Source organism: Gossypium hirsutum, chromosome D09, assembly GCF_007990345.1.
Source record: "Gossypium hirsutum isolate 1008001.06 chromosome D09, Gossypium_hirsutum_v2.1, whole genome shotgun sequence".
NCBI classification, from domain to species: Eukaryota; Viridiplantae; Streptophyta; class Magnoliopsida; order Malvales; family Malvaceae; genus Gossypium; species Gossypium hirsutum.
The window spans coordinates 43,510,402-43,529,836 of record NC_053445.1 but is presented as its reverse complement, the minus strand read 5'-3'; the positions used below and the strand labels follow the sequence as shown (position 1 = coordinate 43,529,836).

The following is a 19,435-nucleotide window of genomic DNA, read 5'->3' as shown; positions in this document are numbered from 1 at the left end:
TAGTGTAATTACTTCAATTTTCACCCTCCACTAATAATTAGAAAGTGTAAATTAGAACTTCAATTATGCTCAATTCAATATGACTCAAACATAATATTCATGTATACGTAATTATAAACAATTACATCTAAACCCAATCATTAAACAATTTTACAAACACTATCTAAATATTAAATTTGGTTCTTATAAGTCACTTCAAACCTAAATTATTTACATTACCTAAAAACATCAATTATTTAAGGTTGATTAGAAAATGACAGTAGTTTTTAGAAAAAACATATCATAAATTGGATTAATAATTAGTAATTTTTTTATTAAGAAAACAAGAAGAAGGAAAGATGCTTTGGACACCAAAGAAGATGCCCCCCATATGATCTTTGTCGTTTCGCAGCACTTCACCATTAATGCATCTTGAATTTAGAAAGATTTTACTTATCAAACTCCGTGAGGTAGATGCTTCAACCGGCCACCCACCAATTAACAATTCATCGCTTTTGTCATTTTATTATTCAAACCCAAGCTTCTTAATTATTTCGATCCAAAGGAAGGCTTAGGATCAATAATGATGTTTATAGTACATAAGCTTTTTTTTTTAATTACTAGCCAATGTCCCGTTAGAATATAGCGTTTTTCTAATTTTATTAAAGAATCTATTGTGAATTGAGTCCAAACTCTTTTTAAAAAAAAGACAATAAATTATAATTTGAAGTTTTATTAAAATAATAAAATTTATTAAGTTTTATTTTAAATGATTACAACTAAGATGATAATTATAGCAAAAATATTATCAATGCTTTAGTCTTGTAGAAATATTCAATGTAGTATTATTATGAAATGTTTTATCAATGATATACATAGTTATATAAAATTTAAGGGGATGAGTTTGTACACAAGATTTGGACCTTGATATAGTGCAACTAGACTTGAAACTCACTAAATTATTAGTTATTGTTATCAGGTTAATAGTTTGTTATATTAATGTAATACTCAAGTTTTAAATGTAAAGTGTAACGTGATGGTTGTTTATATTATCTTTTAATTATGTGATTAAGGGTTTGATTGTCATTCATAAAAATAAAGCACATTTTATGATTAAATATTTATTTTTTGGAGAGTAACCTGCATAAATATATTTATTTATATAAATAATGGTACTGAACAAACCAATGATGCAAGTGGTATTGCGTTCTTTTCTAGAAATTAACATTTGACTTTTTTTGACATTTTTTCTTAAAAACAAAGGAGGAGGAAATAATTTTACAATATAAAATGTTTAAAATTAGAGTAAATTTAGAAAACTGAATATATAACTTTTAAAGAAAATACGAGATATTTGTGGACACGCGAACATCTCCCTGTTGCTCCTCAAGTACTACTAAAAGATGACAAGCCGTTGACGGAGTCTTATAAGACTAGGCTTTCTCATCTGCATTGTCAAAGAATTGTAGGAAACAATGGCAAGCGCAGCTGCTTCATCTTTTATCTCAGCAGTCACAAAGAGGTGAGAGTATCTCTGAGTTGACTCATTTTTTATTATCAATCTTAATCTGTAATCTTATTTGTTCTTTGGATGTTGTGCTGATTATCACATGTTAATCTAACTTCTCCTTTGGTATCAAATTCTCATTTATATATGTTAATCTTTGTTCCTAGAGTTTAGATTTGATGGGTTTGGATTGGTAAAAAATGAAGCAGAAGCTCTTTGTTCTTTGCAATTCTGTAATAGCATAATGATGTTAAAGATCCCACTGTTCCACCTCCCCTCGTCCTTACGTATTTTTCTGCACTATTTTGATATATCTTTTTATATTGAGGTTGTCAGGATTTAACTGTGATTACTGAAATTAACATCTTAAAATGAAAACTCAATGGTTGGTTTTTGAGTACAAATCTTAAGTTCCAGCTAGTCTCTTCCCCCGGTTGCCAAACTGTAAGTAAATTAGTTGGGTAGGAGCTCATTTGACCTGAGTCAAGGTTGTCGGATCCATCTTCTAGGTAAAAGAATGAGACCCTTGGGGATGGACTAGCCTTCTCCAAAGGAGAAACGAGTTGTAAATACTGAAATTCATCTTTAGAAAATGAAAATACAGACTTAATCTTACTACTATTCAACCATCAAGTGCAGGCTGGAAGGGAAGGTAGCACTAATTACAGGAGGAGCTAGTGGTATTGGGCAATGCACTGCTAAAGTGTTTGCGCACCATGGAGCCAAAGTTGTGATTGCTGATATCCAAGATGATTTGGGCCATTCCGTTTGTGAGGACATAGGCTCTTCAAACTGTTCCTACGTGCATTGCAACGTCACTGATGAAGACCAAATAAAAAATGCTGTTGACAAAGCAGTCGCCACCCATGGCAAGCTAGACATAATGTTCAACAACGCCGGCATCGTTGATGCTGACAAGGCTCGCATAATCGACTATGATAAATCAGATTTCGATCGTGTTCTTAGTGTAAACGTAACTGGGGTTTTCCTAGGGATCAAGCACGCCGCTAGGGTGATGGTCCCTGCTCGAAGTGGTAGCATAATTTCGACTTCAAGCGTAAGCTCCACCGTTGGTGCTGCTGCAACACATGCGTATTGTGCCTCAAAGCATGCTGTGCTGGGACTCACCAGAAATGCTGCAGTTGAGCTAGGGCAATTTGGGATCCGAGTGAACTGCTTGTCTCCCTACGCTCTGGCAACGCCTTTGGCGACGGGATTCGTGGGGGTTAATGATGAGGAGCTGGAGAAAGCGATGAGTGCGTTGGCTAACCTAAAGGGTGTGTATCTTAAGGCCGAAGATGTAGCAAATGCAGCACTTTACCTAGCAAGTGAGGAGGGAAGATATGTGAGTGGGCATAATCTGTTCATAGATGGGGGCTTTACTGTTGTCAATCCGTCGTTCCGTATGTTCCAATACCCCGATGACTCGTAAGTACAAAATTTTGCTAAGCAAATTCTTGCCCGTCTTGTTAATTAGCTTCCAATTAAAGTTATATGAATAAGAAGCTATTTAGGCAGCGTTTCTATTAGATATTGAAAGATCGAGGACAAAGAAAAGATGCATGTATTTCGTATTGGAATAGTTAAAGTTAATAACAAGGATCATTGTCAATGGAAAAAACTTATTAAAATGAGAAAAAGTGTAAATTAATATATTAAATATCTATACTATTATCCTAACTTTTGATTGGGTTGATATCATGAATTAATGGGGTACCAATTTAGATAAAAAAAGATTAAATTATTATATTATTTTGATGATGTTTTAATCTTTTTATACTTTATATAATGCAATTGATTAAGTTGATGTCACAAGGTAACTTGATATTTAATTTTTTATAATTAGATTTTTAATATTGAATTTTCCTTTCACCAACATGATAATTTTTGACGTGCTATAGAAAAATAACAATACCATGATAATGCGTTTATTATTCTTAAACTGAAGTATTTGCCTTTTTAATTTCTTTTTACTCAAAGCTTAAACTATTTTTTTCTTTTTAATTTCGTAAATATTGCATATTATTTGTTGTATGTTATTTTTAAACCGGTACCTATATTCTACACAAGTGGTTTTTAATCACATACGCATGTGATAGGCTTTCTAATTTAATTTATTTATTTTATGAATTCAACATTAAATACTTTTTATGATTTTAGTAACATTAGCCTCTAATGTCACATGCGTTGCATGTGATTTTAAGTTTAGCATAAAATAATATTTTTTATTTGAATTATTGAATATAATTAAAATAAATTAACTTGTCAATTCAAAATTATAATAGAAAATTTTCAAATATTAGTTAAAGATACTTTAACTAATGTAGTTTTACTTTGTAATTTATGCAAAGTAATATTATTTAAAATAATAACTAATTAACATAATTAACTCTAATATTAATTAAGTGATAACTAATATGCTTAGAGTTCTATTCAAATAATAACTCTATTTTACATCAATCAAATTAGAACAATTGTTTTTTAAAAATAAAATTAGTGCAACTTTTGTTTAGGTTAAAATTTTTTAACTAATAATGATAAATTATAATTTTAATTATCACAACCTTTTTTCCCTATATTTTATGCTTAAAGTTCTATTCAAATAATAACAAGTTGGGTACAATAGTAAGGAACATTGCATTCTCAAAGGGAGGACCTAGGTTTGAACCTTGAAGACAACATTGTTGGGAGAGACAACCATGAATCGCAAACATAGACGGACAAATAGACATGAAGAATACAAAAAATAAAAACAGCTTTTTTAATTAATAAATGTAATTTAAATTCTAATTAATTTTTAACGTGCACAACTTCTATTTTATATCACTTTTTTAACTAATAATTCTAAATTAAATATTGTAATTATTTTAAATGTGAATTTAATAATATGATGAAAATAAAAAATATTAATTAAAAAAATTCAAATTCTGAAGAAAGTGGGTTTGAAATATTAATCTAAAAAATATCTCAACACACAGAAAAGTAAAAAGAAAAAAACATCATATGTATTTGGTGTGCAAATCGGATTTGAAGAGAAGAATCATAAAATGGAAAACTTGTGGTTTGTTAGAGAGTTAATTTGGGCATAAAGTGATGTTTGAATGTTGGATGAGTTAATTATAGCTTCACGTTAGTATTTATTAATACTTGATATTGGATTGCGTCTACTTAATATTTTACAATGGTAGCTAAGAAGTCCAATTTCTTGTATGTGGACAAAACTAATTTACAAGTAAACAATTAACTCAATAAAATAATTCAGTTTGTGAATGATAATATTAAGACTTTGAGATTCCATTAATTTAGTTAGAGGTTGTGTTTTTAGTGTTTTTAATAATATATTCCACTTTCTTATTAAAATACACTGATTTCAAGAAATCAAAAATTAATACTAATTTAATTTAACTATACACAAATAATTTGATGGTTAGAGTTTAAGATCTGAATTGAAATACCAAATTTTTTATTATTACCCTAAAAAGATGCCTGGATTTAGGAAGGATCATTTTAATAAAAAAATTACTGGAAAAAAAAAGAAAAATTTTAATGAATAAGGTTAAAAGCCTTCATAATGGTAGGATTGACAATGCTGAAACCTCCATCCAAAACAAGGTTGACCCCACTCACATAATTCGCTTCATCACTAGCCAGGTATAACGCTGCATAAGCCAATCCCTCTGGCTTCAGAATTTCCCCTTTCAGATTGCCCATTGCTGTTAGCGATTCTTCCATGTTTCTCATCTCTGTTTCATTTGGTGCAATCATTGGAGTGGCAACTCCATATGGCGATATGCAGTTCACTCTTATCCCATAATGCCCAAGCTCTGCTGCTAAGTTCTTAGTCAGTCCCAAAACTCCATGTTTCGACACTGCATAGGCATTGCCTGATGGCAGCCCCGCGATCGCAGTACAAGCACTAGCAGTAAAAAGTATGCATCCTTTGCGCTGAGGCGACATCACCCTGGCTGCATGTTTGGCTCCTAGGAGAGCACCCACAAGGTTTACCCCAATAACTTGGTCTATTTCTGACTTTGTCATATCCAAAATGGTGCTCAAGGTACGGTCCAGGATGCCTGCATTGTTATGCATTGTTGTGCGGAAGCGTGTGAAAGAGTAAAATTATTGTACTAAAAAATCACACTAAGTTCAATTCCCAGGAAAGAGAGGTGGATCACGAGGATCACTTAAGTACCAAGTCTTTCCTAGCCAGAATATCCCTCTATCGTAATTTAATAGCACAATAAATCACTACAATCAAATTCACAAAATATGAACAATAAATAGTAAAGAACACCAGAATTTTAACGAGGTTCGGCAAATCTTGCCTACGTCCTCGGGCACTACCAAATATATTTCACTCCAAAATACAAGTGAAACTTTACAAATAGGGAGAGAGAACAATGCCTTAAGTAGAGAATGGCAAATGTGGGATGATGAGAATGAGCAATGGTTGGCCTATTTATAGTTGAGATTCAAGGGCCACCTTGCAAAGTCACTATTCACTTAGGGACCAAAAATTGCTATTTTCCCATGCCCAACACTAAATAAATATTTGGTGCCCATAACTTTGACCTTTCCAAAGTATGGGTAGGTATGGGAAAGGTATGGGCAAGGTATGGGGTATGGGTATATTCTAATAATCTCCACCTTGAAGATTTGATTAGGATAATCTTATCTTCACACAATTCTTTCTGCTTTTGACAACAATACTTGATAGTGCCTTCTTCAACTGTTAAACTTGCAGGATATTAATCAAGTTCAAACAATGTTCGAACTTGGTTGCTGTTACCACCTTGGTCATCATATCTGCGGGATTATCTGCAGTCTTGATCTTCTGAAGACAAATTTTCCCCTCTTCAATAATTTCTCGCACAAAATGGAATCGTACGTCGATATGTTTTGTACGTGCATGATAGACTTGATTCTTTGCTAAATGAATAGCACTTTGACTATCACAATACACGTTAATATGCTCCTGAACCAACCCCAAGGTTTTAGCCATACCTTGTAACCAAACAGCCTCCTTTACAGCCTCTGTTACAGCCATGTACTCGGCTTCTGTGGTTGACAATGCAACTGTAGACTGTAGTGTAGACTTCCAACTTATTGGTCCTCCAGCAAGTGTAAACACATAACCGGTGGTTGATCTTCGCTTGTCTAAATCACCGGCATAGTCAGAATCAACGTACCCAATAACACCTTTACCAAGTGTATTATCCTGCTTGAACAGTAATCCAACATCCACGGTCTTCTGAATATACCGTAGAATCCATTTCACAGCTTGCCAATGTCCTTTTCCAGGATTATGCATATACCTGCTCACTATACTAACTGCCTGTGAAATGTCGGGTCTTGTACACACCATTGCATACATCAAGCTACCCACTGCATTAGAATACGGAACTTGCAACATGTATTCTTGTTCCGTATTCGTCGAAGGAGATAGTTGTGCAGAAAGCTTGAAATGAGAAGCCAACGGGGTACTTACAGGTTTGGTCTGCTCGTTCATACCAAACTGCTGTAGTACTTTCTTCAAATACTGCTTCTGAGACAAGCTAACTCTGCCATGAGCTCTATCTCTACATATTTCCATGCCGAGAATCTTTTTAGCTTCTCCTAGATCTTTCATCTCAAACTCGAGATTGGGTTGAGTCTTCAATCTTTCAATCTCAACTTTGCTCTTAGATGCTATTAGCATATCATCAACATATAAGAGCAAGTATATGAAAGTTCCTTCTTGTAGCTTCTGAAAATATACGCAATGATCAAATTTACTTCTTGTGTACCTTTGCCCTTTCATGAACTGATCAAATCGCTTGTACCACTGCCTCAGAGATTGCTTCAATCCATAAAGCGACTTTGTCAATTTGCAAACCCAATTTTCTTTTCCAGCAACCTTGAATCCATCTGGCTGAGTCATATAGATTTCCTCTTCCAAATCACCGTGTAAAAACGCGGTCTTTACATCAAGCTGAACTAGTTCAAGATCATATTGCGCAACCAAGGCTAGCAAAATCCGAATAGACGAATGCTTCACAACTGGAGAAAACACTTCATTGTAGTCTATTCCTTCTTTCTGAGCGTAACCCTTTGCTACCAATCTAGCCTTGTATCGAATTTCATTTTTACCAGGAAATCCTTCCTTCTTTGCATATACCCATTTGCATCCAATTGCCTTCTTTCCCTTGGGCAGTCTCACCAACTCCCAAGTCCTATTTTTATGAAGAGACTGCATTTCTTCATTCATAGCTTGCTTCCACTTTACACCATCAGAGTTACTTATTGCTTCTGTGTAAGTGGAAGGAACATCATCATCTGCAATTGGAAGTGCATAGGCCACCATATCGTCAAAGCGAGCAGGCTTACGAATCTCTCTTCTTGGCCTCCTATATGCAATTGAATCTTGTTGCTGTAGAAGTTCTTGGGTCGAAACTTCTTCATCATTTGTTCTTTCAATATTAGCTGGATCATCATTAACCTTTTCAAACTCCACCTGCTGCAAAGTACTACTGGTTTTGTCATCCTTTTGTGAATCCTCGTTCTTCATCATGGTTGATTCATCAAAAGTTACATCTCTACTGAAAACAATCTTCCTTGTATCAGGACACCAGAGACGGTATCCTTTTACACCACCAGTTATACCCATGAATAATGCTTTCTTTGCTCTTGGGTCTAACTTAGATTCTTTTACATGATAATATGCAGTGGAACCAAAAACATGTAAAGAATCATAATCAGTAGCAGGTTTACCAGTCCACATCTCCATAGGAGTTTTTCCATTTATTGCAGCTGATGGCAATCGGTTAATTAGATGGCACGCATATGTAACTGCCTCAGCCCAAAATTCCTTGCCCAATCTAGCATTGGACAACATACATCGAACTTTCTCCAGTATAGTCCGATTCATGCGTTCTGCCACCCCATTCTGCTGTGGTGTATCTCGAACAGTGAAGTGTCGCACAATGCCCTCATCTTGACATACTTGTAGAAATGGATCGTTTTTGTACTCAGTACCATTATCTGATCGAAGTCGTTTGACCTTTCGACCAGTCTGAGTCTCCACCATCTTCTTCCATTTCAGAAATGCATCCAAAACTTCACTTTTTCTTTTCATTAGATACACCCATACTTTTCTTGAATAATCATCAAGAAAAGTGACAAAATAGTGCATACCTCCCAAAGAAGCCACTTTGGTAGGTCCCCACACATCACTGTGAACGTAGTCCAGAATTCCTTTCGTATTGTGAATTGCTGAACCAAATTTTACCCTCGTCTGCTTGCCCAGAACACAATGTTCACAAAATTCCAATTTGCAAGAATTTGCACCTTTCAACAAGCCTTGCTTCGCCAAAGTCTGCAAAGCTTTTTCACCAGCATGTCCCAATCGCCTATGCCATAACCTGGTAGCTTCTGAATCTGCATCTTTCGCAGAAGCTGTTGATGTTGATCCAATAACTGTACTTCCATTTAAATAGTACAAGTTATTTCTTCTAGTGCCTTTCATCACCGTCAATACCCCAGCTACTACCTTTAGTAATCCATCTCTCAAAGTGATTGTGAACCCTTTAGATTCTAGGGCCCCTAATGAGATGAGATTTTTCTTCAAGCTGGGTACATAGCGAACATCTGTCAGAACTTGGATTGAGCCGTCATGGTTCTTCAATTTGATTGTACCTACACCCATTGTCTTACAGGCACTATCATTGCCCATAAAAACAACTCCACCTTCTAGTTCTTCAAGACTAGAAAACCAGTCCTTATTAGGACACATATGGTAAGTACATCCCGAATCCAATATCCACTCATCCGTTTGACATGCCATTGCCATGCCAACCAAGCTAAAGTCTGACTCCTCATCATGCTCCGCTACACATGCATTAGAAATAGACTTGCCCTTTTGTAACTTAGGACAATTCTTTTTCCAATGCCCTTTCTCACGACAAAAGGCACATTCATCTTTGGCGGGTCTCCCTTTGGACTTACCCCTTCTACCAGGTTTGCTGCTGTGTGAACGACCTCTTACTGTTAAGACTTCTGCGGTTGTATCTCTGTGATCTCTTTTATCTTTCTTTCGAGTCTCAGATCTATACAACGCACTACAGACTGCATCAAATGTGATCGTGTCCTTCCCATGAAGCAATGTGGTGGTAAGATGATCATATTCATCAGGAAGGGAATTCAACAATAATAATGCCTTGTCTTCATCTTCAAATTTCTCATCCAAATTTAGCAAGTCTGCTAAAATTTTATTGAATGAGTTCACATGGTCATTCATCGACATACCGGGTGCATACGTGAATCGATAAAGTTTCTTTTTCATATAAAGCCTATTTTCAAGACTTTTCGTTAGAAACTTTTCTTCCAGTGTATCCCATAACTTCTTCGCTGATGTCTCCCTCATGACAGAGTACTTCTGCTCTTTGGCCAAACATAGGCGGATTGTACCACACGCTTGTCTATTGATCTTGGCCCACTCCTTGTCATCCATCTTGTCAGGTTTTTCTTCAAGGGCTATATCTAGCTCTTGCTGACATAAGACATCCAGGATCTCACATTGCCACATACCAAAATTATTGGTACCGTCAAATTTCTCTACTTCAAATTTTGCATTTGTCACAGTAGTCCTTGCTGATGACGATGCTGCTGCCATTTTTCTCCTCAATCCCAACTATTGTATACGTGAACAGTACCGTATACGTGAATAGTCCCGTATACGTGAATAGTACCGTATACGTAAATAGTGTCGTATACGTGAATAGTACCGTAAACGGTCGTATTCCCCAAGTACGAATCTGGCTCTGATACCAATTGTTGTGCGGAAGCGTGTGAAAGAGTAAAATTATTGTACTAAAAAATCACACTAAGTTCAATTCCCAGGAAAGAGAGGTGGATCACGAGGATCACTTAAGTACCAAGTCTTTCCTAGCCAGAATATCCCTCTATCGTAATTTAATAGCACAATAAATCACTACAATCAAATTCACAAAATATGAACAATAAATAGTAAAGAACACCAGAATTTTAACGAGGTTCGGCAAATCTTGCCTACGTCCTCGGGCACTACCAAATATATTTCACTCCAAAATACAAGTGAAACTTTACAAATAGGGAGAGAGAACAATGCCTTAAGTAAAGAATGGCAAATGTGGGATGATGAGAATGAGCAATGGTTGGCCTATTTATAGTTGAGATTCAAGGGCCACCTTGCAAAGTCACTATTCACTTAGGGACCAAAAATTGCTATTTTCCCATGCCCAACACTAAATAAATATTTGGTGCCCATAACTTTGACCTTTCCAAAGTATGGGTAGGTATGGGAAAGGTATGGGCAAGGTATGGGGTATGGGTATATTCTAATATGCATTATGTCGAGTTTGCCGTGCTTGCTGATGGCGGTGTCCGTAAGGTTGCGGATATCATCTTCGTTCGTCACATCACAGTGAATGTAGCAAGCACTTTCGCCCAGCTTTTTGTCAAGAGCTTCTCTCCTGGATATCAGCGATGACCACCTTGGCACCGTTCTCGTGGAAAAGGCATGCTGTGCTTGCGCCAATGCCGCTTGCCCCTCCTGTTATAATTGCCACTTTCCCTGCTAACCTGAGATGAAACCATTGTAAAAAGCAACAATATCAAGAACAAATGAAATCAATCGACTTTGGTATATCTCCCTTCTTCTACAGAAAGTCAAACTGAATGTCCTCGACACCAAGGGACAGAAACAGAGTTGCATATGTGCACCAGCAATTTGGAAAGAACTGAAACTAGAGATTGTGGGAGTACCTCTTAAGGGGTGATATCAAAGAAGCTACACTACTCATGCCTACTTAATAAGAAATCTGAAACCAAGCAGAGATAGGAACAAATGATCGGCGGTTGGTTTTTAATTCATCGGGAGCTCTATATATAATACTAATCGAAGATAATGTTAAAGAATATCACCGCAATCTCTCTTTCTGTATATCTCTTCAACATTCTATCATCATTTAAGCTTATCATCAACCATGTTTATCCAAACGTTGCTGCAATATTAACAGTTGAAATGTTTATCCAAACATTTTTCTCTTAACTTTCTATCATCATTTAAGCTTAAATTTGTTAGTTTGACATTTTGAAAAAAAAAATACTTATTTGATAGTTATATAATTAAAAAATATGACAATATAATTAGCCTAAATTTAATTAAAAAATTAACAAAATTAACAGTTAAATTTCAATTTTGAAGTCTGAAAAAGTAAGAGATTAAATTTTTAAAAATAAAAAATATAAGGACTAACCTAAGAGTAGGGTGTAGTAGTAAAACATATTGCACCCCAAAAGGAGATGCAAGTTCGAACCTTAGATACGACATTAATAGGAGAATAGTCACACAACCAGAACATAAATGATAACATGAATATAAATAAAAAATATATATAAAAATTAAATTCTAAATTTTCGAAAAATACTAAAACTTATATTAAGAGTTACTAAACCTAAAAGTAATTTAGACTTTTTTTTTTGCTTGTTTATTTGGATTGAAATTGATAACAAAGTAAACATCTAAATATTGTTTATTTGGATTGAAGTGGTTGAAATTGATAACAAAGTAACCATCTAAATGTAGTTAAACTTTTAAGGTGGCTTTAAACTTGGGGTCATCTGATTTCGTAAAATTATTTTGTGTACTTGTATTTCTTTTTCTCGTATTCCCAAGTTGGTAGAATTTTAACGTAATTCATTCATTTTGCACTTGGCTAGGAACCAAAAAACACCTTTTTTCCAATGTTGCCGACCCATTTGGTTTCACCGTATGTTTGTTGTTTTGGACCTTTGGTTGTCCTTTGTAATTTGCTGATACGTCCATGGTCTGCAGTCGATAAAATCTATATATTCATTCATCTTTAATACAAAATGCTATATTATTTTATCAGTATCCAAGATTTTGACTTTACAAATGTTGCTACCAAGTCACGTTTTCATCCCACTTATCTTCGGTTAGTGTTATATATAGAGCTCACGATGAATAAAAAACCAACCACCTCTCATTTGTTCCTATTCTCTGCTTGATTTCAGATTTCTTATCAAGAAGAGATGACCAATATAACTTCTTTGATTTCACCCCTTAAAAGGTATTAAAATTTTCCTACAAGCTCTAGTTACAGTTCTTACCAAATTGCTGGTATTTATATACAACTCTGTCGGTGTCCTTTTGGGGTCGAGGACATTCAGTTGCTTTTCTGTAGAAGAACAAAATCGATTATTTTCATTTTCTCTTGAGCTTGTTGTTACATTATTTGTTGCTTTTTAATATGGTTTCATTTCAGGTTAGCAGGGAAAGTGGCAATTATAACAGGAGGGGCAAGCGGCATTGGAGCAAGTACAGCATGCCTTTTCCATGAGAACGGTGCCAAGGTGGTCATCGCTGATATCCAGGACAACAAAGGAGAAGCCCTTGCCAGAAAGCTGGGCGAAAGTGCTTGCTACATTCACTGTGATGTGACGAACGAAGATGATATCCGCAACCTCACTGACACCACAATCAGCAAGTACGGGAAACTCGACGTAATGCATAACAATGCAGGCATCCTGGACCGTACCCTAAGCACCATTTTAGATATCACAAAGGCAGAAATAGACCAAGTTATTGGGGTAAACCTTGTGGGTGCTCTCCTAGGAGCCAAACATGCAGCCAGGGTGATGGCGCCTCAGCGCAAAGGATGCATACTTTTTACAGCTAGTGCTTGTACTGCAATCGCAGGGCTGCTATCAGGCAATGCCTATGCAGTGTCGAAACATGGAGTTTTAGGCCTGGCTAAGAACTTGGCAGCAGAGCTTGGGCATTATGGGATAAGAGTGAACTGTATATCGCCATATGGAGTTGCCACTCCAATGATTGCACCAAATGAAACAGAGGTGAGAAACATGGAACAGTCACTAACAGCAATGGGCAATCTGAAAGGGGAAATTCTGAAGCCAGAGGGATTGGCTTATGCAGCGTTATACCTGGCTAGTGATGAAGCGAATTATGTGAGTGGGGTCAACCTTGTTTTGGATGGAGGTTTCAGCATTGTCAATCCTACCTTTATGAAGGCTTTTAACCTTATTCACTAAATTTTTCTTTCATTTTGTTTTCAGTAAATTTTTTATTAAAATGATCCTGCACAAATCCAGGCATCCTTCTACCGCAATAAATAAAAAATTCGCTATTCCCCCGTTGAAAGGAAAGGTGTTTTTTTTTTCAAGGGTAAAATCTTAATTAATATCTTAAATTCTATTTGGAATTCAACAATTACCAATTACTTATGGTAACTTATAAAATAGAACGTTGAAAGGAGTATTTGGCTGTAGTGGCCACTTTGATTGTCACCATAATGACTAACATAGAAAAATAAAATAAAACAATGGCACAAAATATTTTTTATGCAATTTAGTTTAAATTCTGTCAGACTGGGTATAACAGTCTCACTCACATAATTTATTTTCTTAAATCAACACGAGCTCAAATTGTTTTGGGCTTGGGCCTTTTTGGGCTCATATTTCCTCGAACTTAGATTTTTTTTGATATGGGCTTAAATCGAGCTCGACGGGCTCTAACATATTCAAATAATTTTGGATGTTCTAAGTTATAGATATTTTAATTTCGAATGTAATAATTCATTTTACTTTTATATAAGGACAATACAATTTAGATTTGCATTATAAAAAACGTAAATTATGTATATTTAATAGAGTTATTTTATATAAAATAATTAAAATGCTTATTATATATAAAATTTATTATTCATGTACATGAATAGAAGAAAATATCTTTTATTGTTTATTATTTTATATTATATTAACAATTGAATAAGTTTGATTTTTTTATTAAATTTATAAATATAATACTCACATTCTAAAATATTTATTCTAAAACTCAAAAATATTATACTAAGCTCAAACCCAAATGATATACTCATTATTAACTAAACTTGAAATAAATTAATTATAGTTCAAATCTTATGTCCACAATAAAAAAAATTTAAACCCAATATCAAATACAATTTGTAAAAATTCAAACTCAATTCAAAATCTAATTTAAAAAAATAATATTTTATTAAGATATTAAAATTTTAATAACATTTTATGTATTATTAGTTATAGACATGTATTGTAATATACTAAATTACGCATAACTATTGATACTATATTTTTTTATTATAACTTATAATATAATAATAGTTATACATATATGTATTAATAGTTTTAAAATATATTATTATATTACGTAATACTAGACCTGTCTATGGGCCGGGCTCGAAGGCCTGCCTGAAAAGTGAGAGAATTTGGGTAAAAATATAGGCTCGAAAAATAGACTTGGGAAAAAAAATAAGGCCTGTTTAGAAAATAGGTCGAACCTCGGGTAAAGCTTTTTTGGTTCGGGCCAGACCTGGATCGAATATGCAAAAAAAATTGATTTTTTTCTTGTTGTTTTTTACTTTTTTTTGCTAGTTTATTGTTATATTTTTTTCACTATTATGTTGCTACTTTTTTTTGAAGTAATGTTGCTATTATTTTGTTGTTATTGTTGTATTGTTAATTTTGTTACTATTTTAGAGGCATCTGCTTGTTAAGTTGCACCTATCTTAGTATTATTTAAGTATACATATTTTTTAAAATTTATTTTCAATTTTTTGGGAAACATTCACTTTAATGTTTTTAATATTTTTTTTATGTATTATATATATTTTAAAAATTATATAATAAATAATATAAAAAAATTAATACGGGCGACAGGGCCCGAGTTTTAACATTTTTATTCAGACCGGTTTGGGAAAAATATTAGGCCCATTTTTCGGGCCGAGCCTAGCGAACGGGCCTAAAATTTTGGTCGGGCTCGGCTCGACCCATGGACACCTCTATGTAATACTATATCTTTTATTATAATTTATAATATAATAATAATTATATATACATATTAATAGTTTTAGTAATAGTTATATATTATATTATTATATTATGTAGTAGTATATCATCTATTATATTTAGGGGTGTTTGAATGCTTAACCAAACTGAACTAGTATTAACCGAATTAACTAAACTTTTTAATCCTTTAACTGTTAACCGAACCGAAAATTAATTTGGTTAATTACCCGATTTCGAACTGAATTAACCGGCTTTCCAAAAAATCATTAATTGACCTCCGACCGAATTAGATCGATTAACCGACTGATTAACTGAATTAGATCAGTTCGGTCGGTTAATTTAGCTTTAACCAAAATTTGAACACCCCTAATTATAGTTAGCAATTAAAACCAACTTAATTAGCCAAATCGAGCCAATTCAATCAAATCATTTGGTAAATTTGATTTTGATTTTAGACCAATTAATAGTTATATATATGTATCAATAGTTTTGAAATATATTGTTACACTATGTAATACGATATCGTATATTATAATAGTAATACATAATATATTAATTATTAATTATTATTGTTTATTATTATATTAGTATTCTAAATCCCTATACTTTTCGTAAAGTTTTTGATAAGAGCCTTCGATCATTAAGTATAATACCCACTTATGTACAAAGTAACAAATATTAATTTGTCCATTTCAATCAATGTCTCACTTAGTCTTAATATAATTTTTTTTATAAATATATCTTTTAGATAGATTTCTTTTGACCCACATTTTGGCATCAATAATGTCGTTAATTGAGTTGATGTCACAAACCAACTCGATATCAACTCAAAACAAATGACAAAAGCATGATAATTTAATATTATTAATATGATGTATTTAGCTATTTAAAATTTTTTACTCACAATTTAAAATTAACTTTAATTTATTATATATTTTTAAACATACACTTATACGTTGATGCGAAATAGTATGAACAAAACTTCACTGCATATGTATGTCTAATATATAAAATTAATTAAATAATTGACTTGCGTATATAAAATGTGCAAGCAAATGTTTTAGAAAGTAAAGGATTTTGATTCCTAATTTCTTGATACAGATTTTCAAAATTTAGGAGTTGAAAATTTGGAATTTCGTTGGAAGCATGTGCTTATATATCTCGACAATATGTCTAGTTAGGTACAAGTCAAGCTTACCTCTTCAAAATAAATTTCTTTGTAGTATATCATAAGTTTAGAACAATTAATTTCCTTGCACCATCCAAACAATTATATAGATAATCGAATTACACGTTGAAAACTAATTAGAAATTGATTTCTTATTGTATTTATTATATATAAGCACATCAAACAACTACATGAATATCCCAACAAATTTATTTGTTTATTATATTGATGTATATGACTAGAAGACATTTTGCATCACTTGAAAAGAAAAAAACTCTGGCAAGGGCCAATGCCTTGATTGCTTGGTTGGTAATTAATTAACAAGGTTCGCAAACTTGAACATGGTTGGATTCACAGCACTGTACCCTCCATCGACCAGGAGATTGACTCCACTCACATAATTTGCTTCTTCACTAGCCAGGTATAGTGCAGCCTTGGCTACACATTCTGGCTTAAGAATTTCACCCTTTAGATTGCCCATGTTGCTCAGTTTCAGTTCCACAATGGATCTCTGTTCTTCGGTAATCCCTGGAAAGCCAGTTACCACTCCATAAGGCGAGATACAATTTACTCTTATGCCGTATTGCCCCAAATCAGGCGTCAAGTTCTTAGCCAGCCCCAGAATCCCATACTTTGTTGCTGCGTAAGTGTGAGATGCAAGCCCTGCAATCGAAGTGCAAGCACTGGCAGTGAAGAGAATGCAACCTTTACGTTGGGGTATCATAACCCTTGCTGCATGTTTGGCTCCAAGGAAAGCGCCGATGGTGTTGACTTGAAACATCTTTTCCAGGTCTGATTTTTTAGCATCCAAAATCCCTCCGCTTGTTGGGCGGTCCATGATGCCTGCATTGTTGTACATAATGTCCAGTTTTCCATGTTTGGAGATGGTGGTGTCGATAAGATTGCAGATGTCATCTTCATTTGAGACATCACAATGGATGAAGGCAACATTTTCGCCAAGCTGGTTGGCGAGGGCTTGGCCTTTGCAATCTTGGATATCAGCAATGACCACCTTGGCACCATTTTCATGGAAAACATGCACAGCACTTGCTCCAATCCCACTGGCGCCACCTGTTATAATTGCCACCTTGCCTTCAAGCCTGAAACTTGAAGATTATACATCAATATGGGGAACATCTCGGGAAATTGGAATCAAACTAAGAGAAAGAAACTTGTTAAAACAAACAGGTGCTAAAAAATTCGAACATGTATAGTAATGCATAAAATTAGGGTGCGAGTTCTTAGTTTGTTACCTCTTCTGAGACATCGCAATGCTCACTTTAACACGTCTGTGAAAATTTAGAATTTAGCAGGAAGGGGAAGAAACTTGCGTATTGGCTGTTTGTTTATTTTCTCTCACTGGTATCCAAGCATTTATATATGCGTATATAAAGAGAAATAAATAAAAATAAGATCACCAATATTTCAACCAAAACATTTAATAGGGGTTTTAATTCCTGAAGCCCAGAATCAAACAACAGGTTACAACGTTTGAAAAAAAAAATAGTAATAAAAGAAGACAACAACCACAGAACATGCCATGTTGTTTAAAACATATGCCAAGCCATTTTGGCAAATCCTCTCTTACCACGTTACTCGTTGTCCGTACATAAGGTCCTCTGTTTCTGTTTCCTAATTATTATTTTTATATTCCAGTCCCTAAATACTCAATCAATTTATATTTATTTAGGGGGAATTGGCTCCCATCAGGAGAGTTTTCAAAGTATCGTCTTTCAGACAATCGACTTAGACTCCCAATAATCGAATGTATTATCCTTAAGCCGGGGTTTTTCCCCTGATCTCGACGAAAAGCTATGTACGGCTCACAGAGGGGGTGACTTGACTAGTGGAGATAAATACCTACAAAACTTGAAAGAAGTGTCAGTATTGGGTGTGTGAAGAATAATGGAAGAACCTAGCTCGAACCACCAACCTATACTTTAAAGGTAACATGTTTGCAAATATGGTACCATTTAAGCTATCAGTACCTATCTCTACTAATCGAGGCGCCCCTTTAGTGGGTCATCCATAGCTCTCCAAGAAGGTTGGGAATAAAATCCCAACACAGGACAATGCCTTCGATTGTTGCGAGTCCACCTCGAGGACGACACTTTGAAGATTTCCCTTGAAGAGAGTCTATTCCCCATCAAGAATATTGATTTTGCTTTTTAATCCATTGTTATATGACAACAATACTTGAAATTCTATCAAAGGTTATTATTTTGAAGAGTCTACCATTCATCAATGACAAGGTCAAAGTTTTGGGTATTTTGAGATCCCAAGTTTGAGTTTCATTGTATGTAAATGTGTAGATTCTTTTTTTAAATTTATTCTAGTTATAATTACTTAATTTGAATTTAAATCGTTATTAAATTAATTATTCGGGTAAACTATTAAAATAGTCACTTTTGTTTGTTTTAAGTTATATTTTAGTCACTTATGTTTGAAATGTTACGTTTTAGTCACTTACGTTATCATGTTGTAACATTTTAGTCACTGAGTGTTAATTGTCGTTAATGGTGTAACGGTAAGCTGATGTAGTTGTAACAGCTCGATTTAGACCCTAGTTGGACAGTGGTTTCGGGACCACAAATCCGAGTCAAAAAAATATTTTAATATTATTTTTTGTGCATATAGTATGTGAATTGATATGTGTGAAATTGTTGTGAATTAATTTTATTGTTTGTGTGCTAATTTGTGAAAAAACACTTAATTGCAGAAAATGCAAAAGTTGTGTGCCATTTGTTAAAGTGCCGAATTGACATGGCTTTTTAAATATGAGGTGCCATTTGTTAAAGTGCCGAATTGACATGGCTTTTTAAATATGAGGTCCTTATGATGCAATTGGACCATTGAATTAATGCATGGACTAGTATGGACATTAGTTAGTGAGATTTTAA

At 34.2% G+C, this 19,435-nt stretch overlaps 3 protein-coding genes and 1 pseudogene across 3 annotated transcripts; 2 read left to right on the top strand and 2 right to left on the bottom strand.

Annotated features, from left to right (window-relative positions):
• The first annotated feature begins 1,324 nt into the window (after positions 1-1,324).
• On the top strand, positions 1,325-3,166 carry LOC107929717 (secoisolariciresinol dehydrogenase). Its single transcript, XM_016861227.1, has 2 exons — positions 1,325-1,501; positions 2,126-3,166. Exons 1-2 carry the CDS (start codon positions 1,455-1,457, stop codon positions 2,916-2,918), a joined length of 840 nt encoding a protein of 279 aa, XP_016716716.1. The 5' UTR covers positions 1,325-1,454; the 3' UTR covers positions 2,919-3,166.
• Positions 3,167-4,970: 1,804 nt separating this feature from the next.
• On the bottom strand, positions 4,971-11,091 carry LOC107929772 (tropinone reductase-like 1; annotated as a pseudogene).
• A 1,465-nt stretch (positions 11,092-12,556) lies between these two features.
• On the top strand, positions 12,557-13,672 carry LOC107929757 (tropinone reductase-like 1). Its single transcript, XM_016861264.1, has 2 exons — positions 12,557-12,594; positions 12,790-13,672. Exons 1-2 carry the CDS (start codon positions 12,557-12,559, stop codon positions 13,574-13,576), a joined length of 825 nt encoding a protein of 274 aa, XP_016716753.1. The 3' UTR covers positions 13,577-13,672.
• A 3,057-nt stretch (positions 13,673-16,729) lies between these two features.
• Positions 16,730-17,954, bottom strand: LOC107929762 (tropinone reductase-like 1). Its single transcript, XM_016861267.2, has 2 exons — positions 17,789-17,954; positions 16,730-17,635 (listed from the first exon to the last, which is right to left on the bottom strand). The coding sequence occupies exons 1-2, from the start codon at positions 17,800-17,802 to the stop codon at positions 16,849-16,851; spliced, it is 801 nt and encodes a 266-aa protein (XP_016716756.1). The 5' UTR covers positions 17,803-17,954; the 3' UTR covers positions 16,730-16,848.
• Positions 17,955-19,435: the final 1,481 nt, after the last annotated feature.